General features: G+C 36.3%; 2 protein-coding genes across 3 annotated transcripts; one reads left to right on the plus strand and one right to left on the minus strand.

The window, feature by feature from the left end:
* Positions 1 to 2,319: 2,319 nt before the first annotated feature.
* Positions 2,320 to 10,478, plus strand: LOC126497574 (olfactory receptor 5M9). Its single transcript, XM_050135677.1, has 2 exons — positions 2,320 to 2,919; positions 9,543 to 10,478. The coding sequence occupies exons 1-2, from the start codon at positions 2,320 to 2,322 to the stop codon at positions 10,476 to 10,478; spliced, it is 1,536 nt and encodes a 511-aa protein (XP_049991634.1).
* Positions 5,114 to 15,780, minus strand: LOC126497575 (olfactory receptor 1038-like). 2 transcript variants are annotated; one of them, XM_050135680.1, is made up of 2 exons: positions 14,854 to 15,780; positions 5,114 to 5,134 (listed from the first exon to the last, which is right to left on the minus strand). In XM_050135680.1, the coding sequence occupies exons 1-2, from the start codon at positions 15,778 to 15,780 to the stop codon at positions 5,114 to 5,116; spliced, it is 948 nt and encodes a 315-aa protein (XP_049991637.1). The 2 variants fall into 2 exon arrangements, with proteins under 2 accessions (XP_049991637.1, XP_049991636.1); XM_050135679.1 differs by lacking the exon at positions 5,114 to 5,134 and having other exon boundaries at positions 14,815 to 15,780.
* Between the last annotated feature and the right edge of the window lie 11,585 nt (positions 15,781 to 27,365).

The raw sequence follows: 27,365 nt of genomic DNA on the forward strand, positions 1-27,365 counted from the left end.
TTCTTCTTCTTCTTCTTCTTCTTCTTCTTCTTCTTCTTCTTCTTCTTCTTCTTCTTCTTCTTCTTCTTCTTCTTCTTCTTCTTCTTCTTCTTCTTCTTCTTCTTCTTCTTCTTCTCTTTTTATTGTTTGTTTTTTGAGGCAGGGTTTAATCTGTGTAACAGCCCTAACTGTCCCATAGCTAGCTCTGTAGACCAGGCTGGCCACTAACGCACAGAGATCTACCTGCTTCTGCTCCCAAATGTGTGTGATTAAAGGTGTGTGCCACCACCGCTTAGGTAGGTTTCAGTTCTCAATACAACGCTAAATTTCTATATCTGTGATTATTCTTATTTTCTTTTTTAGTTAATGAAGAATTTGTTGATGTAGTTTGGTTTCCTGACTTCTGTCAAATCTGAATGGTGTATAACCTTATTTATTGATAAACTTGATGTTCTTATCTCTAGCTGAAAATTCTTAATATATTTGACAGATGTCTATACTGTACAAATTTGCTTTCTAATAATTTTATCAAGTTTAATTACATAATTTTTCTGGCCTGAAATCACTAAAATAAGAAAATTATTAGAAAGTATTTATTTTATGTTGAGTTTTGTAACTTGACTACTCATGTTTTCATCATTGTGAGGGGTTGTACAGTGCATAGTTCTGGCTTTGAAAGGATCATAGAAAAAACAAATTCCACTAATTATGTTAAGACGTTATACTGTTACTAATTGTTCTAGCAATTTTCTTGCAACAATAGTGATTTCTAATGAAAAAAAAAAACCTCTGAGGATCATTTCATAATCAAGCAAAATATGTAACTCAAAATGGTTAAAAGTTGATGCAATCCCATTGCTCAAATCCCAAGGTTCAAGTGATTTCATGTCTAAACCAATTAATATGTTTTCTTTAATTATTACTTTGGGGTCTGATGAAAATTAGTTTAAGGATAAACACTGACAATTACAAATAGGGCATAAATCATTTTCAGCAGCTCCTTGGCTGGGCCTTACACGTTTCTTGGAGAATTTTACCTGAGTTCAGGTAGGAATGAAAATCATGACTTTTGTATTCCAACTTTTTGTTTGTTTCAGTTTAGGTATTCATCATGAGGAATTAAATGTTAACAAAATCCTTTTGAATACCAGTGTATGGTTTTATATCACGGAAAGTATAATCTTGTAATTATAAAAAAACGATACTATGATTTTTCTACTAAGAATAACTCTAACTTCTTTCATTCATGTTTGCTTTACTATAACAAAGACAGTTGAACGTTTTCTCCATGTGGTTAAAGCAATTAAATTCAAATTTTTGACCCACTACCAGAATAGAGTTGCCAACATTATAACATAGGCTGTGAAATATTTCATTTCAGAAAAATAATGAGAAAATAAATTGATAAGATGAAAATGTGACCTAATTATTAGTGATTTAAATTTCCTTTATCTATGTCATACAGACTGCTGTGTGTAAAATTCTTTATTTAGTAATTCACATATATCTTTGTTATTCCAAGTGACTTCATACTTTTGTATTTCCACAAAAATGCTACATTCTAAAACTTTAATATTATAGCCAGTCACTAGGAAAACCTTTTCTAATTTTTTTTTAAAGGAGACTATCGTTTCACAACAAACTATGATGGGAATTTGGAAGTTCATCCCCATTTGGACTATTGTTGCATGATGACTCCCTCCTCATCCTAAGGCTATTGAATAACACAGAATCCTTCCTGGGTAGAAATGAACTGCACCTGTGCTTTTAGCTAAATGCGGCTGTGTTTGATCTTCAATATTATGAGCCCTCATGATTATGAGCCCTGGCTGGGGAGATAACTCAGTGCATAGAGCACCTTCCTTTATCCGTTCACCATATACATGAGGTCTTGCATTCCCTATGACATATTTAAACTGATTGTGGTACTATGTGTCTGTAATCTCAGTTTCCCTATATTGAAAAGGTCATTTAGTAACAAGAGATGCTAAAAGTCTGCCCCAACCAGGCAAGAGGGAAGGAACAACACCCATGCTTGTACTGACCTCTTCATGCACATTGTAGCGTGCACATACCACTCATGCACTTGAGAGTGCATGTAGGCACGCACATACACGCATACATACACACCAAAGAAAGAGTTTCCTTTTTTTTTTTTCATTTTTAAGGATTTGAATATCCAGGGTAGTAGTTCTGACATTCTAAGACCTTTGTAACAGTTTTGAGGATAAATAATAAGAGAGAGGTAGGGGAATAGGAGAAAAAAGAGAAAATATCTAACAAGTATTCTCATTTACACTTCTCTAATCCATCCAAGTGATCATGCTGGCACCTAAGAAAATGGTCAAAGGAAATTACTCCCTGGTGACTGAATTTGTTCTCTTGGGATTGACAGACCGTCCAGAACTACAGCCTATCCTTTTTGTGCTCTTCCTGGCGATCTATCTGATCACTGTAGGAGGGAATCTTGGCATGATCGTGTTGATCAGGGTAAATTCACGCCTGCATACTCCTATGTACTACTTTCTTGCCAGCTTGTCCTGCCTAGATCTGTGCTATTCTACCAACGTGACTCCCAAGATGCTGGTGAACTTCTTATCAGAGAAGAAAACCATTTCTTATGCTGCCTGTTTAGTTCAGTGTTATTTTTTCATTGCTATGGTTATTACTGAATATTATATGCTAGCGGTGATGGCCTATGACAGGTACATGGCCATCTGTAACCCTTTGCTTTACAGCAGCAAGATGTCCAAAGGGGTATGTGTACGTCTGATTGCTAGTCCTTATATCTATGGCTTTCTTAGTGGCCTGATGGAAACCATGTGGACATATCGCTTGACCTTCTGTGGCTCCAATATCATCAACCACTTCTACTGTGCTGACCCTCCTCTCATCAGACTTTCCTGCTCTGACACTTTCATTAAGGAAACATCTATGTTTGTGGTAGCAGGATTTAACCTCTCCAATTCCCTGCTTATAATCCTCATTTCCTACCTGTTCATTCTCATTGCCATCCTGAGGATGCATTCTGCTGAAGGGAGGCGCAAAGCCATTTCCACCTGTGGGTCTCATCTGGTGGCAGTGACTGTGTTTTACGGGACTCTGTTCTGCATGTACGTTAGACCTCCCACAGACAAGTCGGTTGAACAATCCAAAATCATTGCTGTGTTCTATACTTTTGTAAGCCCCATGTTGAACCCCATCATTTACAGTCTGAGGAATAAGGATGTGAAACATGCTTTTTGGAAGCTGGTCAAAAGAAATGTGCTTTCAAAGTAAAATCAGTTCACCTTTATAAATCAAATAAAAGTTCTGTTTATGAGAAAGACATCTAAGTTTATTGCAGAAATTTAGTTTTATAGGGAAAAACTATATTCTTACAACAAAATGTGTAATACACAGGCTCTAAAGATGAGCCATTTGCATGCTATGTGCAAGAGCAATGCATGTGTATACACGTGGGAAGTTTTATTCTCCTGTTTAGCAAGTTTATATTCATGAGCTTTACATTATAAAAATTATGTATTTGTTGCAGTAAAATATCCAATCTTAAAACAAATGTCAAAGTAAATGAGTGAACTATATGTGTCCTCTTTCTCCATCTTCTAGTAGTAATTCCCAGAATGACTATTTGTAGTTTTAAAAGCTTTTAGAAAAAGGATGTATATGCCCACAAACAAACGTGTAATTATGCTTGTACACATAGGCACAACATTGACAAAGCACAGACTGAAGGACAGAGCTGTAACCATGCAGAAGTTCCATCATAACATATCACAGGACTGTCAGGAGGTGTGCTGGTGATGCTACTTTTTACCTTCAGTTTCAACCCCTGACAGTTACTTACTTTTTTCTACTTGTAAGAATCATTTTCAAAACCAATAGAAGAAAACAACCCTCCCAAAACAACAACAACAAAAACAAACAAAGAAACAAATGAAATAACAACAAAAGAAACCCTTTCAGCAAAAAACACTTCTCTGCCCAGGTAGAAGCCCAGTACTTTCATACAGTTCTTTCTTTAAATATTAGCTTATTTATATAAAGATTTGTCTGTTTATTTTATACTTGCGGTGTGTTGTGTGTGTGTGAGTGAGTGAGTGTGTGTCTCTGTGCTACATGTCTGCCTGGAGCTCTTTGAGAGTGGAAGATGGTATCAATCCCTAGGAACTACAGGCAGCTGTGAGCTGCCATGTGGGTTCTGGGAATCAAGCTGAGTCCTGTGGAAGAGCAACCAGTGCTCTTAACTGCTGTGCCGTCTCTCCATATCCAGAGATTTGTTTATTTTGAAATTAAAATTTAATTATAATATTTCTCTTTTCCCTTTCCTCTCTCTATTATAGAGTAAACACACACACACACACACACACACACACACACACATGAGAGAGAGAGAGAGAGAGAGAGAGAGAGAGAGAGAGAGAGAGAGATAAAATGCAGTGAAGACTAGAAGAGAACATTAGATTTCCTTTATCTAGAGGTACAGTTGGTTGTTAGTCACCTTGTAGGTGCTGAGAACTTATCTCAGGCCCTCTGCAAGACCAAAATGGGATTTTATCTGGTGAGTCATCTTTCTAGATCCTATTTATTGCCTTGAGGCAGGCAAAAAAGGGTTTACATAAAGAATTATGGCTACCTGTGTCCTAATGAATATTTTTTGGTTGATCTAACCAGTGAAATATCATATCTCTTGAGCCAAGTGTCTTTCATACCTTTCCTTGTTTCTTCTTTATTAATCCACCTTTTCCAGGCTGCACAAAGTATTCGATGTTTGTGCTATAGTTGAAATATTATCCACTAGTGTTCTGTGCTACGAGTACAATGACTTGTAATTTAAGAATGAAACTTCTTCCTTTAAAAAAAAAGGAAATATATTTTTGTAAGTATTTTCATGCTAAAGAAATCAATTTTATGGTGTATTTTTGGTAACTTTTCTCATCCATTGTCTGAGCAAAGACAGCCAGTGTTTACTAAACATCTTCATAAGGGATTCATTGCTCCTAATGTCAAGAGGTTTATGAAGAATCTTCAGGTAGTTTATTTTTGTAGAGAGTGTAGCCTTATAAGAAAAATAAAAACAGACAACACAACTTTTTGGGTGCTATTATTCAAGACTGTTGAAGTGCTTATGCAGTCAAAGAAGTCTGAGTTTCTTCTCAGTACAACTCTATGACTAAGGCACAAGCTTCTTATGCTTCACCACCCAGCAGAATTTGGAGCATCGATTCAGAACTGCCTTTGCTGATTTGGATATAAATGGAAAAGAGAGAGCCATGTAATGTCCTTATTTTTGTCAGCAGCATTGCTTTTCAAAGTTGGTTTATACCCAAGAGTTTATTTCAGTTCAATATTACACAAAAATGACATTTTTAGATTATCATTTCTATACTAAACTACACAATTATTTATCCTCAATGATATAATTTAAATATTTTTACTTTGAATGTAATATTGTTTATATATTCTTCTAAAACACACATTTTAAATATTTGCTAGTTTGTTGTATTCCCCTTAATAATGTATACACATGGCGATCTAAACAGGTCTTTTACTTAGTAAAATCAGTCCCTTTATTATTCATATTTTCTCAGAACTCAGAGTCTATGCATGCCTCTATACTGACATTGTAATGGCCCAAATAAAGATTCACTAATAATGGCTTATATAGAATTTTAAGCTTAACATACATTTTATGTCAGATAATTTCATGGATCTAATGTATGTGTGAAAACATTTGAACATATCCATACATGTGCACATGAAGATGAAGATGAAAAACAGCATTCATTTAAAAATTCATTACATCTATTTATTTGTGTGGGGGGCCAACTTGCAATAATTGGTTTTTTCTTAATAGTCCTGTTGAATCACTCACCTTTTCATTTGCCTTCCTAGTGATTCACATGAATCTCCCATTTATTACCAATATGTGTTTTGCAGAATGAATTATGAAATATCATCATTGTTTTTTTAGAGCACACAAGTCTGTCTTTCTAATGCTTATGTGATGGTTTCATTTCATATTTTCTTTGAATGTGAAGGGGATAATTCATTAAATTACTATGATTTTCATAATAAAAACATGGCTTTTAAAGATGCTTTTACAGTTATTTTTAGACATAATAGACTTCTCACTCTTCTCTCATCCTTCCAATTGTAATATTCATGTGGCCACATATCCCACTTCTCACGTTTCTTCTATGAATAATGCTTATACTGACTAAAGGACAAAATTTGAAAGTAGATGTACCTCTGTGAAATATGTTCTCTTGAGTTAACTTATAGAATTAAGCTGAAATTTCTCTGGAATATTTTGTGTGTATAAGGCACCATCATATTTTAGTTAATTTTTTCATTTCAATGAAAATTTATTCAGGATACTCTGTGTTTTAGCAGTTATATTGGAATCTGTCAAATAAAGATATATGTTTTTGTGTGTTCACTTACATAGTACAAGGATCTGCAGAAATTTTCAGCTTATTCTATTAAAATTCATATTCTTAGAAAATCAACTTTGTTTTGGTATAGAAAAGATACAGCTTTGTTTTCTGGATTAAATCATTAGTATTTTGTGCAAAGGTGTTCCTATAATGGACTTTCTTCATAATAGGTGTGAGGAAATTTAGGACAACTGAGTTCTTAAATGTTGAAGTATGTGGAGGAAAATTTGCCTGAATATAGTTCTGTCCCCAACTTAGCAAACAAAACTGATGAAGAATCCAGTTGAGATTTCATGGATTTGTCAGCTGTCTGAACTGGATTTAAAGATATTCCCTCACAGTTATTTTACATGTGAATATTTTCTTCAGCCTGAGGTTAACATTAATCCCAAACCCATAAAGTCAGATACTGAAATATGTTAAAGTTAGATCATACAAATAATTATATATATTTTAATTCTTCATATGCAATTGTTCAGAGATATGGTTATCCCATGCTATCTAAGATCCCACACTCACACTACGAAACCTTTTCTATTCTTTGTAAACAAAATGATCAAAAGATGGGACATTTGCACAAATTCACATAGAATATTGACACAATTGTTTGATTAAGGATGAACTTCATAGTTCATTTCCTAATTTACTGTGTAGTTCCATCCACCCATCCAAATTCTGACAAGTAGCTTACATGTTGAACCCCAACCCTTTGACATCTGAAACTGACACAAAGAAGAATCCAGCACATATTGTTGAAGTGATCTATCCTCACACATATGTTTTGGATCTGTAATTGATATTTTTTATTTATTTATTTATTAAAGATTTCTGCCTCCTCCCCGCCACTGCCTCCCATTTCCCTCCCCCTCCCCCNGAAGACCAGACCACACCAATGCCTGGGAGAAACAGAGACCAGCAGAGCTGCCTGAAAGAGGTTTGGACCTACTGAGCCATCTGGAAAGGACACTTCCCAACACGTTGAGCTGCCCACAGGCTGTGCTGTGTTCTCCAGGTTGCCTGACTTTGTGAACTGTCTCCCATGTGGGGGTAGGTTTTGTTGGTGCAACTCTCTTTGAGTCATTTTTGCTCCAATAAGCAACCCATCACCATTATTCCTGTAAACAACTGAAATAAAATTCATTGGCTCACTGACCTGGACTTTGATTTTTTTTGTTTTGTTTTAATTAATTTATTTATTTATTAAAGATTTCTGCCTCCTCCCCGCCACTGCCTCCCATTTCCCTCCCCCTCCCCCAATCAAGTCCCCCTCCCTCATCAGCCCGAAGAGCAATCAGGGTTCCCTGACCTGTGGGAAGTCCAAGGACCACCCATCTCCATCCAGGTCTAGTAAGGTGAGCATCTTTTGCAGAGGAAAGTGGACAGAACCATGTGCCAGTGGGAAGCAAATGAGACAATGTCAAGAATATTGATCTCAGTTTTGAGGACTATTATTTTTATCAAGTTTACTCAACTTCCACCCAAGAGATGCTGCTAGTGTTTCAGGCATGATTTCTTTTGTAATTATTTTGGGAGTGCCCTTGGGAGATTACCTCAGTGTTCTTAATGAGAAAGATGATATCATAAATAGTGGGAAATGACCATTTATTGTTCTCTTCTGCCTTCAAGGTAGGTCTGCATGTTTTAGGGTAGTTGCAGTGTAGATTGATAGTTGAACATAGTAATATTTCATTCCATTTTAAAAGAAAAATTAATACCATTTTCCCTGACTTATTTGTTAACAAAGAAATATATTGGACTACTTTTTTAAAATATGCATGAATGAATTTGGGAATTTATTTGAGTAACTAATACAGTTATATATAATTTTGTTGTTTATCGTTTTGAGAAAAGTACAATGTTAGTACAATCAAATTTTTCTGTCTGTAAATTACACATTCTACCATTTTGGTAGATGATATTCATTTATGTAATAAAATAATATTTTTGCAGAAGTCAATTGTCATTTGAGAGTTCATCAGAATTTAGCACAGAATAAAGAAATGACGGCCCTTTGTCTCTGAAGGCTAGACATCTCTGGGGTTACAGAAATCCAAATTAATTTATGGAAACTTAAGTGGAAATTGAATGATTTGTTTCTGTCTTAGAGAATATGCAACAATAAATGTCAGTTAACATTAAAATATTATTAGGCTAAATTATCAAATACATTTGAGAAGAGGCTACAAGGCTGTAGCTTCTGTTTTTATATGTAAAACTGGCATACCAATTGCAAGGACTGCCAAATTAAATTCTAATGAGAAAATATATATTATTTATTTAAAGTCAAGGTATCTTTTACATAGGAATGCCCATGACTTCAGCTGTATAAACTGAGGGAACTTCAGGCTATAAAGATGCTTGTATATTCTCAATGCAGTTTCACTGATAAAAATTGTATATAAACATTCCACCATATGTTTTGAATATCAAAATCATCAAATTTCTGTGCTCCTCAAAATGAGTGTAGAAATAAATGAATTCTGATTTTGTTATTCATGTTGAAGCTATAGATTTTACAAAATCTGCAATGAGGAAAGATTTGCATAATAATTGTCATAAGAGGTAATATTCAACTCTTTTGCATTTTATTTATTCATCTCTCACAAAATACATCCTGACTACAGTTTCCCCTCCCTCCTATTGTAAGAGATTTTCACGCGAACAGTATTAATTAAAACTAATTTGCAAATTACCCCAAAATACTTAATTAGCAGAAATTCATTACACTTAGAATGATTGTTTATGATAAGACATGCTAACTAGGGACTAATCACACAGTAAAGCATTGCTGTGGAAATCTTGATTTTGGAGTTTCTGCATCTTTCATCATTTTAATAGTTTATAACCTATAAAATTTCCTAACTATAGATTAAATAAAATTCTCTATGTCTGTACCAGACTACCCTGTATCAGATTTAAAAATTTAGAACCTTTTCTGTTACATAATCAAGCAAACCATTTTACATGTAGTATATTTAATTCCAACAGTAGACACATGGGAAAAAACTGCATAATTTTTAAAGTATAAACCAAGGAACAGAAAAATTTAAATCAAAACTTTTAAGAATGAGAAATGTATTTACAAATGTTTTTCTTTGCAGGAACCACAGGCTCTATATTAAGGCAATGCCAAATTTTACAGATGTAACAGAATTCCTTCTTGTGGGCCTGACAAGGCGCCAGGAATTACAGGTTCTCTTTTTTGTGGTGTTCTTGGTGATTTACATGCTCACTCTGCTGGGCAACGTTGGTATGATAATTTTGATCAGCGTCAGCCCTCAGCTTCAGAGTCCTATGTACTTTTTTCTAAGTCATCTGTCCTTCGTGGATGTGTTTTTCTCCTCCAATGTTACCCCCAAAATGCTGGAAAACTTATTATCTGAGAGAAAAACAATTTCTTACGTGGGGTGTCTGATCCAGTGCTACTTTTTCATTGCCCTGGTCCACGTGGAGGTCTACATTCTGGCTGTGATGGCCTTCGATCGCTACATGGCTATCTGCAACCCTTTGCTGTATAGCAGCAAGATGTCCAGGGTTGTCTGCGTCCGCCTCATTTCTGTGCCTTATGTCTACGGATTCTCAGTGAGTCTTATTTGCACTCTGTGGACATATGGTTTATACTTCTGTGGAAACTTTGAAATCAACCATTTCTACTGTGCCGATCCTCCTCTCATCAAGATTGCCTGCGGAGGAGTGTACATCAAAGAGTACACGATGATTGTGATTGCCGGGATTAACTTCACATATTCCCTGTCTGTAGTTCTCATATCATATTCGCTCATTGTGGTCGCGGTGTTGCGCATGCGCTCTGCTGACGGCAGGAAAAAGGCCTTCTCCACCTGTGGCTCACACTTGACAGCTGTTTCCATGTTTTACGGAACCCTTATATTCATGTATCTCAGAAGACCAACGGAGGAGTCTGTGGAGCAGGGAAAGATGGTGGCTGTGTTTTATACTACTGTGATCCCCATGCTGAACCCAATGATATACAGTCTCAGGAACAAAGATGTGAAAGAAGCAGTCAGCAAGGCAATCGCCAAGGCAAACTTGAGAAAATGACAGAGAAGAAGATATTTTATAGGCCTGTTAATACAAATGTGTATGACCAAGCACAAAATCCCTAGTTTGAAATCTTTCTATGAACAACCCTTACATAAGCTCTAAGATCCAGCTTTGCAACATGATTGTCTTTTAAAAAACATGTTTTCTCTTACATACTCAACCATGTTATGGAAACATATATTTTTTAAAAACTTGTGTTAATTCAATTGGAGGTAATCACTAATAGGTTTGGCTAGTAAATGTTAATGTGGACGTCCCATACTTGAGTGGTTTTTATTTTATTTTTTAATTCATTTATTTTTTAAAAGAAAACAATCTTTTTTCACTTTACATACCAATCCCAGTTCCCTCTCCCTCCCCTCCTCCTATTCCCTCCAACTATTCCCCCACCCCATCCCCCATCTACTTCCCAGAGCAGGTAAGGCACACTGCTTTTGGGAAGGTCCAAGTCCCTCCTTACTATGTCTAGGCTGAGCAAGGCCTCCCTCCAAAGAGAAAAGGTTCCCTAGAATCCAGTACAAGAAGTAGGGTTAAGTCCTTGTGGGGGTAGGTGGAGAAGAAAGGGTGGAAGGGAGAGGTCCTGCTCTCACTGTTAGAAACTTTACTAAGAGACAAAGTTACAGGACTGTCACACACTTGGAGAGGGCCTAGGTCGGTCTCTGCAGGCTCTTTTACTGTTGGTCCTGCCTCCCAGAGCTCGGGTCAGCTGTCTCTGTGAGTTCCCCCATCATGGCCACTCCTTGGCTGGTATAATCCCTCCTCCATTGCTTCAGTAAGACGCTTAAAGCTCAATGCAGTGCTTATCTGTGGATCTCTGCCTCTGCTTCCCTCAGTTACCAAATAGAGTAAATCTGATAGCAATTAGGGAAATCACCAATGTGCTTACAGTTGATGACCAGTTCAGGCACCTTCTCCACTATTGCTAGAGTCTTAGTTGAGGTCATCCCTTTGAGTTCCTGGGGTTTCCCTGGCACCAGGGTTCTCCCTAGCCCCGAAACAGGATAGATAACTAGGAGGGCCCAAAGAGGAATGCAGAGATTTCCTTGCGAATGGAAAGTAGAAAAGATCTCCTAGGTAAACTGGGCAGAGTTTGGGGGAATGGCAGGGTGGGAACTAGAGGGAGCCTGTTGATGTGGGAGTGTCATATATCAATCTGTTGATTTCATTGGTTAAGTTATAATAAACCAGCTGCTTGGCCTCATGGCTTGGAACATAGATGGGAGGAGTAAACAGAATAGAATTCTGGGCAGAAGAGGAAGTGAGGTCAGACTCTGCTCTGCTTCCGGAGAGACCCGACAGCTCTGCTGGAGCAGAGACGCCATGCTCAGCTCTCCCAGGCAGATGCACGCAATGAAGCTCCTCCAATCCCGGATGGACTTAGGCTAGACTCTTCCCGGTAAGCGCACCTTGGGGTGCTTACACACATCATTAGAAATGGGCTAGTCCAGGTGTGAGAATTAGCCTGTAAGGGCTAGAGTTCATGGGCCAAGCAGTTCTTTAAATGAATACAGTTTGTGTGTTGTTATTTCGGGCATGAGCTAGCCAAGCGGCCGGGGTGTTGGGGACGCAGCCCCGCCGCCGCTCCTATTTCAACAGCCTGTTGGGTGGGCTGGGCGCTGAAGGGAGGGTTGGAGGCAGGATCGAGGTGGGGAGAAACAGGTAATGCTTTTTTGTACTTTTTGAATTACCACTTCCTTCCTTGAATGAATGAAGTTCTCCCATGGTTAGAATGAATTAAGCCCATACGTTTTTCAAAGATGAGTATCTAACTTAATGCTTTTTGAAACATAACCTAAGACACTGAGAGAGGCAATCCAGATGCAATAAGGCAAATACTGCACATTTTCTCTCATGAGTGGGTGGTTTCTAATTTCAAATCTACTGTTTTGTGTATTTAACATGAGCACATTTGAAAACTAAGAAACTATAAACACTACTCATTAGAAGACCTCCTTATAAAACATAAATAAAGTGAAAATTCTGGGAGCAGATAAACATGGAAGCAAACATAGAGTTCAAGAAAATGGAGAGGCAAAATTAAAGATTGCTAACCAAAATGAAGGATGTATGTAAAAGACACATGAAAGCTTGTTGTCTTGAAACACAGTTTTAATATATTTGGAGGAGATTGTAGAGTCCTTGAGATATGAAAGAAAGAGGTCAGGGAGATATTGTGTTTAAATGTTTATGGGGAAGGGAAGCAGGGAGGTGAGGAATAGGAGAAGGTTAGTGGTTAATTAAGCAAAACTAGCCAGAAATGGGCAAATCTATTAAGACCTACTAGTTTTAAAAGTAATTAAAAGTATAATTTTGAAAAGATTATTTGTATACAGATCCCCTTCTGGGTGGATAATATTATTCCTAGAAGGCAGGGATTATTCAATTTTCACAAGTGTGAGTTACATCATCATGTGTTTAATGAGGTGTTGGGTTACTTTCCCTTGACTACTCTCAGACAGATCTCTACTCTTAGACTTTTGACAGTGACAATTTTGGCTACTTAGATTTAAGAGACTCCATTTTACAATTATTCTATTGCAATATCTTCACTTTTTCAAGAACTGAAAAAATATTTTGAAATTACTTGGGTAATTGAAACATAAGCCTTCAGTTTTCCTTGAGATAGCTAAGAGAAAGAAACAGTCTCCAGAAACTGATTTTCAGATTTCCACAATGGAAATGTCCGCTTGTCAAGGGATTTGTTAAGTGGTTCCGTAAAAGTTTTTCTAAACTGTTAAACCTAAAGGGATTGCATAAAAGGAAAGATGATAGATGATGATGATGATGATGAAGATAGATAGGTAGATAGATAGGTGATACACAGATAGATGATAGATAGACAGACAACTAGATTATAGGCATTCCCTCACGTGACTTTTGGCTTGAATATACCAAAATACTTGCAAAGAAAAATATGCATTGGTAGATGATTTAATTCAAAATGTGTTGAATATCCTGTGAACTCAAAAGTCTTCCAGCCTCAGCATGAAGGCTTGAAAATTAACCCCGATGAGGATGAGCTGGCATAAGTCTCAGAGTCGGAAGGTTTGAAAACCATTATCTGGTGTCTGAGGGGAGGCAGACGCCTCAGCTCAATGACCAAGGAAGAAAAATCACCCTATAACTACATTTTCTGTTCTGTTTGTGTCTTAGGCAGATCAGATTATGTCTGGCCACATTAGTGAGATGGCTTTCTCTGTTGATTTTAAGTGCTAACCTCTTCTAGAAAACCCTTATGGATACACCTAGAGATAAAGAATTGGCAACATTGTGTAGTCCACTTGGCACATAAACTTAACGGTGACGTAAACTAATTTCAGAAAGTCACAACTATTGTGTTTGTAAAAGACACAGTGAAAAGTGATAACTAGCATACATGGTACAGATAAAGTGCAAAGAATTACATAGGATCATGAGATATCCACGGGCTTTGAGAGGTATCCCAAATAGTTAAGAATACTTGCTTCTTTTACATAGGCACATGGTTAGAGACTCAGCAGCAACTAGTGGGTTAGGGAATCTGTTCTAGCTTTCAAGCATACCAGAAATGCACATGATGAACTTTACAGACGGGTAGGAAATAAACTTACTAGCAAAAATAAGCATATTTTAAAAGTTTTTCCTAGAATATCACATCTCTGGTTTAACTGCTAATCTTTTACTAAATGCAGTGAACAGAATAGAAAGTAGAAAGCCAAAGCTAGATTTACCAACTGTGTTCACTTTCTGTTTTGTGACATCAGAGCTAAAATTCAGTCAACAAATAGTTTATCAAAGCCTTAAACTAGTGTCTTTTGAAAAAAATCTAGTGTGTGTGTGTGTGTGTGTGTGTGTGTGTTCGTGTGTTAGTAGAGGCACACCTGTGCCAGTACGTCTGTGTGGAGGTCAGAGAATAATCTCTGTTGTTGTCTGTCACCTCTTATCTTGTTTGAGACACATCTCCTACCCTTCATCATAGCCTATATACTGTTAGTTGGCTTATAAGCTTCTGGGATCTTCTGTCCCAGCCTCCAATCTTCCCATAGGAGTACTGAGACTATAGATGTCCATTAACATGTTAAAATTTAGGTGGGAATTTTAGATTCAAAGTCAGAACCTCATGCTTGTATGGAAAGTGTTTTATTGACTAAATAATATCCTAAAAAACTCTCTCTCTCATATATCATTTACAAATAATCTGTCTACTTCTCTGATGATCTTATATTGTGTTTGTCATGTTTGAGAACTCTAACATACATAGCAAATGGAAGGACTTTACTCATCAGAAGTATGATAAAAATGAATTTATTTCAGAGATACAAAGAGACATATCTGTGTATTGCACTGGTCCTGGTCAAGAAATTCCTTTCTTGAGGTGTTTTAGAGGTACTACATAGCATTTTTCAAGGGCTTTCCTCAGAGCATTCTTTACCTCCTGGGTCCTTAAACTGTAGATCATGGGATTGAGCATGGGGATGACAATTGTGTAAAACACTGAGGCCATTTTGTCTGTGTCAAGGGAATGGCTTGATTTTGGCTGCAGGTACATGAAGATGAGTGTTCCATAGAATATGGTCACAGCCGTGAGATGAGAAGCACATGTTGAGAAGGCTTTGCACCTGCCTTCTGTGGACTGGATTCTCAATATGGCAGCCACAATGTACAAGTAAGAAATAAGGACAGTAGCCAAAGAACTGATCATGTTGAATCCAGCAAAGATGAATATCAGAATCTCCTTGAGGCTGGTGTCAGAGCAGGCAAGAGCCATCAAAGGGACATCATCACAATAAAAATGATTGATTATATTAGGACCACAATAAGTCAGTTGGAAAGTGACTACTGTGTGGAGCAAAGCAACCACAAAGCTGTATAAGTAAGGACCCATTACAAGCCGTAGACATACCTTCTGAGACATGACCACCATATACAGAAGAGGGTTACAAATGGCCACATAGCGATCGTAAGCCATGACAGCAAGGAGGAACATCTCTGAAATCAAGAAGTTCAGGAAAAACCCAAGCTGGGTTGCGCAAGCATAGAAAGATATAGACTTTCTATTGGTGAGTAGGGTCTCCAGGAATTTGGGGGCTACTGAAGAGGAATAGCAAAGATCAACAAATGCCAGATTACTGAGGAAGAAGTACATGGGGGTGTGAAGTCGAGAATCCAACCTGATTAGTGAAATCATTCCTACATTTCCCACCACAGTCAGACTGTAGACTGCTAGAATGAGCAGAAAGAGAATGATTTCTATCTCTCTTTGGACTGCAAACCCTAACAGAATGAATTCTGTCACACCAGTGTAGTTCCTTTTAGGCATTTCTTCAAGTGTTAACAGCTGAAAAGAAAAAAACAAACAAGGTAAGACTAAAAAGACAAATTGCGGGGGGACAAAGATATTGATATCAAATTCAACTGTTCTGTGTTATGGTTTGTGAGACAATGCTGTTCAGTACAGCAGCACAGCAAATGTATCAATCGTACACTCGCTCAACAGCTTCCAATTTTCAAAGCAAATATGCAAATTTTAATAACATAAAGTAAACCAACTGGGCTGTGGCTATTGTTCAATAGTTGATTACTTCCCTAGCATATCATATGCAAAAGAGAAAGAACACTGCCCTCGCATTCACGTTCATTTGATGATAAGAACACTTTTTTGATAGTTTGTTGTGGGTGATCTGAAAATTTATCATTTTAATTTAACTTCCTTTTTTAATATAAGTTTAAAACTATATATTTTGCCCATTGTGTTTGTTAAAACCTAGACATCAACTATATATCTACATCTATATCTATATCTATTATTTTGCTATATATAGACAAATATAAATATCTATCATCTATCTACCCATCCATCATCTATCTATATCTATCTATCTATCTATCTATCTATCTATCTATCTATCTATCTATCTATCTTCATCATCATCCATCTATATTTTATCTATCTTTGCATCCATTCATCTATCATCTATCTATCTATCTATCTATCTATCTATCTATCTATCTATCTATCATCTATCTATCATCATCTATCTATCTATCTATCTATCTATCTATCTATCTATCTATCTATCATCTATCTATCTATCTATCATCTCTCTATCTATCTATCATCTATCTATCACATCTATCTATCTATCACATCTATCTATCTATCTATCTATCTATCTATCTATCTATCTATGACACAAGACATGTTCTGTCCTAACCATCTAGTTTCTAATTCGTAGATTCAAAGCCCATTTTGAAAGATGGTTGTTAGAATAAAACTGATGAACTCACCTGAGTAATTAAAATAATTTTAATAACTCACATCAGCATTTTGGGAAACAAATGGAATAGAAAATCAGACAAATTTAATACTGGTCCATATTGCTCAAATTTCAGATGTGCAAATGTAGAGATTGCACTTCCATTTCCAGACCTCTGTGGCAAATCTCTCTGCGGGTGCTGTGAAGGAAACAATGGGGACTTGGTTGGTACAGGACACTTTCCTTTAAAAGTTCACCGAGATAAAACTTATTCTCCTTCATCATATATCCATATTAAAATGGAAAGTTATAAAACACACGAAGTCCCATCAAAACACATGTTTTTAAATCTCACTTCTTGAGAAGATTGTCTGCCGAGCACCGCGCCCCCGTGTCTGCACTCTGTGTGCTGGCTCACAGTTCGCGAGCTTCGGGCAAGTGGCTGGAGGTTAAAATACACAGATACACACAGACAGAGAGACAGCAACACGGGTCATCCTTGAATTCCCCAAGAATGCCCCCTTTACTGAGTTCAGGGGCAGGTTATATAGAGATAGCCACACCCCAACCAAACCCACCAGAAACCACTCTCCTGCCATCAGGAACTCCTGAAGGGCTCGTGCTCAGAGCAGCTGTAGGCAATCAGATCAGGGGATTACAAGAAATTCAGGATCTGGGGTCTCACTGCTCCCAACAATTGTCCTCATTTTACTGTGTTGCCTCCAACCATGGATCTGTATTTGACATATACTTTCTTTCAAACCATTCAAAGTCTCTTAGGAGAAAGCCAATTCTCAGTCAAACAAATGTTCTTTTTGCACAAGAACTGTTCATTTTATTCGTCAAATTTTCTCTATCATTTGCAAGAACAGAGGAGCATTCGAGGGAATATTTACTTTGTACATAGGATTGTTGAAGTGTTGTATGTAGGCATCAGCTCTGTGTGTAGCTTCAGCACAACTGGACAAGTTCTGAGTAGGAAAATTAATGGAAGACTTGAGGGGGGAGCGACTGCAAACATCAGCAGAATGTCACTTCTTACCTGGTCATGGAAGAAATCTTGGCCTGAGTGTTGCCATTATCTTTAATGCTCTTCTCTAGGAGTGACACTGGTGTATATATGTCTGTGATGTTTCTTTTTCAGTGTTTGTTCCTAGTATTCCATACATGGTAGTCTCCAAGGTCACTGGCTCTCCTGGGTCTAACTGGCATTTGGAAATTCTAAGGAGAAAATGACTGGCCTCTGGAGGCAAAGGTGTCATGAGGTCATATTTGAATCAGAATCATCTCACCCACCATGAAGTAACAGGATTCGCTTATATGTATGAATTCTAATTTGTGCAAACAACACAAGACTGGGCTTGAATGAATGGCAAACCATGGAAGTAGCACATCTCTTTTTAATGTGGTTACTTTTTTTGACCTTCCTCTCTCTCTCTTGCTTTGTTTCCAGCTTAGTAAGATGTTTTCGACTGAAGAGTGTTTTAACAGCTCCCAATCTTGTGCTTTATATCTATGAGTTAGAGAGTTTTAATTATATAATTTATTTCATTTTTTCTTTTGCAAGTGTAAAAGTGAAAATAATAAAAATTATCTTTAAGGAAAGCATAACTCCAATTTTTAAATATATTAAAAATAGTGTTTGAGAGCTTCATATAATATCCTTGGTAGTCATTTGTATTCTATATTATTTTGGTATACAATTAAGTGACGACCTTCCTCAATGCACATTACTGATGTTTGTTTTGTTGATGCTGAGTAGAATACAAAATTCTCACCATGGCTCATGATAAACAACACAGCTTTCTCCTTTTTGATTTTCTGGATTTCTTGATGCCTGCACTAAATCTCCCATTCTTTTCTCTACCCTAACCTCAAACTCACCAGTTTCATTCAGCCTCGTGATGTGTTTTCTTAGATACTCTTTACTTTAATTATTTTTATACTGACATTTCCTATATGTTTTTTCAGTGCTCACTGTAGTCTTTAATAAATCTGAATTTTACATCAGTATGTGGGCTTAACCAAACATTCCAATTTTTATTCTTATTTCCTTCATACAATTGGTTAATTATTGGATCCTTACTTAATGATAACTTACTTATGTCATTTACTTAAAATATCAAGAAACTACAAGTCCCACATAGTATATAGTGTCCTAAGACACAGTCATGAGTAAATGCAGATAAAATCCACAGCTTTAAGCAGTACTTGCTGATAGAGGAGTGTGATATAAATGCACAGTGAAACATCTTTTCCAAAATTATACTCCATAGTGGAGAAAATCTATGGCTGTATGAGAAGGAGTAGCATAGGGATTAGGGAGAAAATTGTGATGATAGAAGCAACTTCTACTTCTCAATTTCATTTACTGCATGATAATCAAAATTGAATCACAACACAGAAGCTTAATTATGTTGCCTTTTCTTATTGCTGCCTTCCTAATTCTATATTTATGTTTATTATTAATACTCAAATAAATTTAAAAATTTCATTGAAAGAATGTCTTTCTTCTTTATACTTTTATTTTTTATTTTCATGCATGTGTATGAGCTTGTGTCTGTGTGTATGTATACACCTATACATATATGTGTGTGCAAGTTTTGACAGAGGCCAGAAGTGGGTGTCAGATCTCCTTACGTGAGGCACCTTTCGTGGATGCTGGAAACCTAATTCAGGTCTTATTTAAAGAGCAGAACGTGCTCAACCATCTCTTCAGGGCTCTTCTCTTTCCCTTTGTTCTTAACATACTTACCAGCTCTTACCAACAAGCTCAAACAGTCTAAATTTATTATAATAATCTTTATAACAGGAATATAAAGCAAATAGACACATTATCATACTTAGATTTTTCACTACCTAATTCTATCAGGTTGCATTTTTAATACCCATTTTGTCTGTGACCATATCTTTTCTGTTGATAACCCCTTAATGCTGTTGAACATGGAATCACAATTTCCAGTTTGAACGGCTGCCACAGTATACAGACTCCTTTTTTCTGGGGCCTTTTCACAAGTTGATTCAGTGAACACAAGGCAACTCCTAACTTTACGTTTCCATTAAGAAAATATAACTTCAATTACAGTTATACATTTGCAAATTTGTGTAATAGAAGAATAAAATTAGAAACCAATATAAAGTTTCTCTCTTATCTAAACATCAGTGAATAGTATCAATAGGATATTTCTCTCTTATTCAGACATTGATCAATAGTATTAATTGCACTGACTTCTGTGTTTTCACTTTCCCTTTCATTTAAATCCAAATCCCACTACACATATGCTTCCTTTACTTAATTTTTTAACATGCCTGCTTTCAGTGTTTCTTATGAAATTCAAGGAGATTTGGTGGCTATGTGTAGATATCCTCTGTGATGCTTTTCCTTGTAAACAAGCATGTATAAAATTATTTCTATTTATTCATATCAAAAATTTCATACTCCTCATTTAAACAAGTTTATGTCAGTAGGGCTAAACCAGGGTGACTTATGGAAACATATGTGTTTGAGGCTGGTTGTGTTTTGGCTGGTTGTGTTTTCAGAAAATGATCAAGGCACAGTCAAGCATCTTATTTAAGCTCAGTTCAAAATGCTATTATGCATAAGTAGGAATCAATAATCTAATCATTGAAACTTGCAGACTATCACACTTATTCAAGTTGCTAACACATAACATCTCATTGCTCATTGTTCAGATGTACATGGGCATATTTGAGCTTTATTTCACATCTTTAGATGAATTGGGTCTGTACTGATTGACTCCTGGATTTCTCTGTTGAGTAAAGAGAGGTTGGGCAGCTCTTAATTTCCTTGATGTATTCTGTCTAGCAGTGACTTCTACACTTAGTGAATGTCAAACATTTTAATTAGGTTACTAGTTGCAGTTTCCCTATCAATCTGAAAAGTTTTAATGAGTGATCATATTCTCTAATTAGCTGTGCATTGTAATATCTCAACACAGAGTTTAGGAGGTCCTAAATCCCTGCTCTTGGCCATACTGTAAAATATGAAAGCAGAGAGCTCAGTCATTCTAATTCTTGTCAGATCTCAAAAATTCAGAGGAACCAGGGTAGCTAGCAAAGTGCCATTTTCTTTAAGTGCAATTTTTCATTCCTTGTTTCTAATTAAACAACTACTGATCATTCGGGGAAAAGAAACTGAAACCAGAGTTTGTTTTAGTGTTGATGATGAAACTGTCTCTTTGGGTCCTATTATAAAACTCCTCATTGCCAAGAGAATTCCCAATACTATAACTTCAGTTTACTTGCTAATCAGTTTCCAGAGGCCTTATTAGAGTGAAGGTTTCTTTAGTTTTTTCATGGGGACATATTATCTGAAAGCACTCTCAGCAAACACAAAGTTTCAACTTTTTCATTAAGATTAATGAATTTAGTTTGAATATATTGAAATAATTACGACTCCCCAGTGCCAGTTCTTTCTTCTACATTGAAACACTTTCCTTTGGGAAACAAAACAGTTTAGTAGGAAAATTTTGAGCTTGTTTGTGCCCAGAACCTTTACAATTTACCTGGATACACATGGGAAGATCATAGAATCTAAACCTCAATTATGCAATGAAAATAGTATTTACAACAGGACTACTTAATGTCAGTTTTAACACTGAGTGACTAAGATATGTCACAAGTAAGTTATTAGAAATATATCTATACATTGTGTCATTGATCCTCACAAGTACTGCATAATTTTGGTTTAATTTTCTAATATTTCAGATAAGAAAATAAAGTCTCAAATTAGATAAATAAATTGACTACATGCAAGACTGAGGGACTTAGTCACTACTATACACACATATTTTTATATATATATTAAATTATATGTCTATATTTATTCAGTGATAAGTAGGCACACAATCCCTTTAGTAACAATAACAACTTGTAACTTGTATATACTTGCATTATCTGTAGTAATAAAATCATGAATATTGTGTTAAGTAGATAGACAGATTGAAGGATAGAAAATAAATAAAGATAGGTTAAGGTTATTAATTTGACCAAATTTTACCTAGGGTATCAAGCTTCTTTCTAGGCCCATATGTGTTTGTAATATTCAGCTTTAGAAAAGAACCCTGCCAAGGCAGTTCACCAAGGACCTCTCCTATTTAAAAACATCATTCTCAATACACGGTCAGCCTCCTCATCCCGCACATTGAATAATGTTGGATCAACATTGCCTGCTTTCATTAATAGTTCAGTCAGTTTGGTTTAGCCAGGATCCCCTTTATTCTTTCTGTTTCCTTACAGTCATTTAAAATCCATGAATACCCCCTCTAACCTTAGTTTGGAGCCCCTTTCCACTCTATTTTTAGGGTACTGTCTGATATTCACCCACATTGGAGCAAGTCATTACCTCTTTCTTGTACATACTGTGATGGCCTTAAATGATATGTTAATAAGTCCCATTGGATACATTTTTGACCCATACATACTACATACATTTATACATGAAAGTTGAATTGTTTGATGTGGATCTTTTTCTTTCTAAATGTCTTAGCCAAAGCAACTTTTACTTTTCAACTAGGATTATCATGTGCTTACCCACAAATATAGTAGAACAGTCCAATTACTCATTCTCTTGCCTCCTTTTAAAGCAGTAGATATATTTTATGTGTATGAGTGTTTTGCCTGAATATATTTATGTGTACCGAGTATGTGTCTGGTACCTATAGAGGTCAGAAAAAAACTTTGGATCACCTGGAACTGGTGGTTTGAACTGCCATGTGCGTATTAGAAATTGAACTTGGGTCCTCTAAAAGAGCAACAAGTGCTTTTAAACACTGAGACATCTCTCCAGCTCCTTTTCTCATTTCTTATAGGTTCATACATACAGACCAGAATTTTTAATTCTTTAACTTGGAATTTTATTCATCTTATGTTAATGTCCCCATTTAAATTTTTTTTTGGATTATGATATAGCTTTACATTAAGTTAGGTCCCTTACTTATAAATTTTACAAAACATTTTGTAAAACAATTTCTGGTACTATCATTCTCATGAAGCCCTCTATTGCTTTTTTATTATAGGAGTTAGATAAAATGTGTGTGACTTATAAGGCTCCATGAATTCTTGGCCTCTTTGACTCTGCTATTTCCCCCTCCTTGTCATTCATTGGTTGAAGTTGGACTTTGTGCCTTTGCTCCCATTATGCCACGAAGTTCTTTTTATTTTTCTTTGGCCACATAATTTTATTGTTTTATTTTTAAATTACATTTTTTAGGTTTTGAGAATTTCACACATGCTATTGTACTTATATCATTTCCATCTCTTCATTTGCCCATTCTTACTTCCCCAGTGTCATGACACTGTTTTTATTTGTTCTTGTTATACACATACACACATATGTTCATATGTGTGTATCCCAAATGTCCTTTAACTGATCAATGGATAATGAGAGTGATATATTCCATCACTCTCATTATCATTCCATCACAAAATGGAATTCTATTCAATGTCATAGAAAAATGAAACCATGAAATTTGAAGATAAATTCATGAGATTGAAAATATTATATTGAAGGGTGTCTCAGACACAGAAAGACAAGTACTACATATTCTCTCTTCCATTTGGATCCTAGCTCTGAATCTGCCACTTTGAGTATGCAACCTGAAATGTTTTTTAATGTTTAATCAAATCCAGGCCTTTAATTTAACACCTAGAGGAATAATTTACCTTATTTAGTCGGTCTTTCTTTTACTTGGTTCCTAACAGAAAAAACAAAAAACCCAGAAGGACAGAAGATACACTTTAGTGTAAAATTCTTGTAAATACGTGGAAGGTCATGGGTTCACACTCAGGCCAATGAAGAAAAGTTTACCAATATTTTTTCAGTGCAGTGGAATCTTAAATACAGACATATAGTAGGTAATTTAGCTGCAGATCATGGGGCCTGGCCTTAACAGTGGTTTGTATACTCAGTGAAACTCCATTATATAAATTAATTTTTCATTTGCCAGCAGTTATCATTTGGAGAAAGCTTCCAAGCTAGGGGTGAGGACTTGTATCTACTTTGCACTGGGACTCCATCAGGCCCAGATCTGTGCAGAACCTATGCATGCTACCTTGGTCTCTGTGAATTCAGATATTGTGTGTGAAGTCCCTCTGTCTGTGTGTTGCTTTTCTTGGTTAATGATTAAAGAAACTGCCTTGGCCTATTAATAGGGCAGAACTTAGATAGGTGGGGAAGACAGAACTGAATGCTGGGAGCAAGAAAGGCGGAGTCAGGGGGATGCCTGCTGAAACTTTGCTGGTAGGCCCTACCTTGTGGCGATACACAAATTAGTAGAAATGAGTTAAATTAAGATGTAAGAGTTAGCCAATAAGAAGTTAGAGCTAACAGGCCAAGCAGCAATTTAATTAATACAGTTTCTGTGTAATTATTTTGGTTCTGGGTGGCAGGGATGAACAAGAAGCCTTCCTCCAACACATATATGTATTGGTCCAGTTGTGTTTAGAATACCTTGTTTACATGGTGTTCTCCATCCCCTTGGCTCTTACGTTCCTCCTCTTTCCCATGGTTCTCTGAACTGTGAGGTGAGGGATTTGATGGAGACATCCAATATAGTAGCAAGTATTCTAAGGTCTCTAGCTCTGTGTATAGTTTTTAGGTGTGTATTTGTTCTTATCTGCTTCAGGAGGAAACTCTGAGGGTAGCTGAGTGAGACACTAATTTATGAGTATAGCAGAATGCTGTTAAGAGTCATTTTCTTGCTATGTTCCTTGATCAGAACAGTGTATTTTGTTTTCATGTAGGTCCCTGGACTATCTACTATTAGTTCCTTGGACAGTCAAACAGTGCCAGGGATGGGTTTGATCTCATGGACTGCACTTTAAATCCTTTCAGATATTGATGGATCATTCCCACCAGCTTTGTCCCTCTATTGCACTAGGGCACCTTTGTTGAAGAATATTCCTTTACAATGTGCGAAGATGTGTCATTGTGATTGGCTTAATAAAGAGCTGAATGGCCAATACCTAGGCAGGAAGAGGTTATGTGGGACTTCTGGTGACAGAGCAGACTCAGGAGAAGAAGAAAGTTGAGTTACCATCCAGATGCTGAAGAAGCAGGATTTGCAAAACGGAGATGAAGTAACAAGCACATGGAAGAACACAGATCAAAAAATATGGGTAAATTTAAGTTATAAGAGCTAGCTAGAAACAACATTTCTTTATTGATTCTCTGCCATTGGTGCTTCCTGTTTTTAAGAATCCTCTTCCTATTTAGGTTTATAGCACATTTTAAATTGAGTTGTTTTCTCGATGTGCAGGATTTTTTTTGTTCTTTTTCTTTATATAGTTTAGATATTATCCCTATATTCAGTATACAGGTAGCAAAAATCTTTTCCCATTCTGAAGGCTGCCACTTTGTCTGAATGACTGTGTTCTTTGTCATTCATGAGCTTTTCAGTTTCATGTAGTCTTTTATTATTTATGGTTCATAGTGTCTGTGCTATGGCTGTTCTATTCAGAAAGTCCCCTTACTGTGCTAGTAAGTTCAAGACTATTCCCCACTCTCTATTCTTTCAGAATTTAGTGTGTCTGACTGTACATTGAAGTTTTTAATAATTTTTAGTTGAGTTTCATGCAGGGTAAAAAGTATGACTATATTTGTATTTTTCTACATGCATCTATTCATTTTTAACAACACCATTTGTTGAAGAGACCCTATCCTTTTCCATTGTTTATTCCTGACCTCTTTATCAAAAATCAGGTGCCCATAGGTGTGTGAATTTATGGACAGTTCTTCACACACACACACACACACACACATTGGAGGAAGAAAGACAACCATACAAATTAATTTTGAGGAACATTCAAAGATAGACAATGTTCATTTTCATTAAAGATAATAGAATAATCATAAAAATGTTTAATAATTTTTCTATCCACCATGCTAGAGGTTGAATGTGATATAAATTGTTTATTTATTTATTACCAGGTTTATGTTCTTATAGCACTACTACTGTCTTATTGGCATTCGAAAGAGTGGGATTTGAAAGAGAGTCACAAAAAAACTAATTATATTTTACTAAATCTTTTACCTATGTTGACTCATTCAGTCTTCTCAAAAAATGCCATAAGAAAAGTAATATCTTTCCTTAATTTTAAAATTGTGGAAATATGAGTTTTGTCCAAAATCTATAATCATTGATTTTCATTTTACAGAGCTAAATTCCATAATGACAGTGAGCAAAACATTGCAATTTCTTATGGTTGTCCCTCACCCTCCGTGGTGCGGCTCACATTTGCTCTAAAGGAAATATTTAATTGGAATGTTGCAAGAGCGCCCCCTCAGGATTCTAGTTAAGAGATTTCTTGAAAATCCACGATGTAATTTGCACAGTTTGTCTTCCACTAAGGAAAACACAGAAGGAAATGTAATAACTTCAGTGTACCTCGGGAGAGGCTGAGATCTAAAGGGACCTAGGAAATAATAAATCACCAAGACGACTTCAGAATGAGCTCACTGGAAGCCTAGCTTATTGCTAAGAAGGTAAGTCAGGTGGAGTTTGGGTGCCAATGTAATAGCCAGTCTGGCAGTACACACCAGTCTCCCATTAGGAAACTTCCTCGTTGGTGAGCCGTGGTATTCAATGAAGTCAAATTCTGTTCTGCGTTTCCTGTCTTCACAGCTTTCCTACGATGTGCATTTTACCTAAATCACTACCATTTAAAAAAAATACGATATTCTATATGATACTTGTATGTTTGGTTTATGTGCGGAGCTGGTTAGAGTTGAGGAAAGGTCAGAGGTGGAACTCCTGTGCTACAGTGTGAGTGTAGCTTGTAGCTCAGTTGCTAATCTCTGGTGAGGAAAAAGGTGCAATGAGCATTGAAAGACACTAGTGTGAAGAAACCTGGAGAATGCTTAAAATAAATTAAAAGAGCCCCAGGTGTTCCTCTAACACTAAGCAGCAAATACAGTGGGAAGTATCTGCCTGAGTCATTACTTCCTCCTTTTTTTAAAAAAAAAATTAGCAAATGACTTTTCTCTGGAGAGCAATACTGCTATGCCAGATTCCAAAATTTGTAAAAGGCCAAAGAATCAACATCATTGAGCCTTCAGTTTAAAGGGAAATTTAATTTTTCTGACAAATATATGTCAGAAGACAAATGGACAAAGCAGAAATTCTAGAGATCAGATCAGAAGATGACAAATTAAAAGGAAGCTAATCAATACTGGAAAATGAGTTATGGTTTTTTTACGTATTTGTTGTGCATGGTGAACTAATTTTAAAAAAATAAGCATTTTCCCCTCAACTAACACAGTTTAGTAAACACAAATTTTCTGTTAATAATTTCTGCCATAAAGGTAATTTTATGTGTTATACATGTGCATATACATATAGAGAAGAAAACAGAGAGAGAAAGAGAATTTCTAGAGTTAAAACTGTCTTCCTATAAAATGGTAAAAATAACCTGGCTTTTCAAATTTATGGTTAAAGCCAAAATTAACTTTTTTTGAAGAGTTTTCTTTTTATATATATATAATTTTTTATTGAAAAAAAATTTCCGCCTCCTCCCCGCCTCCCATTTCCCTCCCGTTTTCCTTTTCCTCCCTCCTCCCTCTCCTCTCCCCCCATTTCCCTCCCGTTTTCCTTTTCCTCCCTCCTCCCTCTCCTCTCCCCTTCCCCCC

The sequence above is a fragment of the Alexandromys fortis genome, unplaced genomic scaffold (genome assembly GCF_014885135.2).
Source record: "Alexandromys fortis isolate MF-2015 unplaced genomic scaffold, M_Fortis_MF-2015_v1.1 scaffold_23, whole genome shotgun sequence".
In the NCBI taxonomy this organism is placed as follows: Eukaryota; Metazoa; Chordata; class Mammalia; order Rodentia; family Cricetidae; genus Alexandromys; species Alexandromys fortis.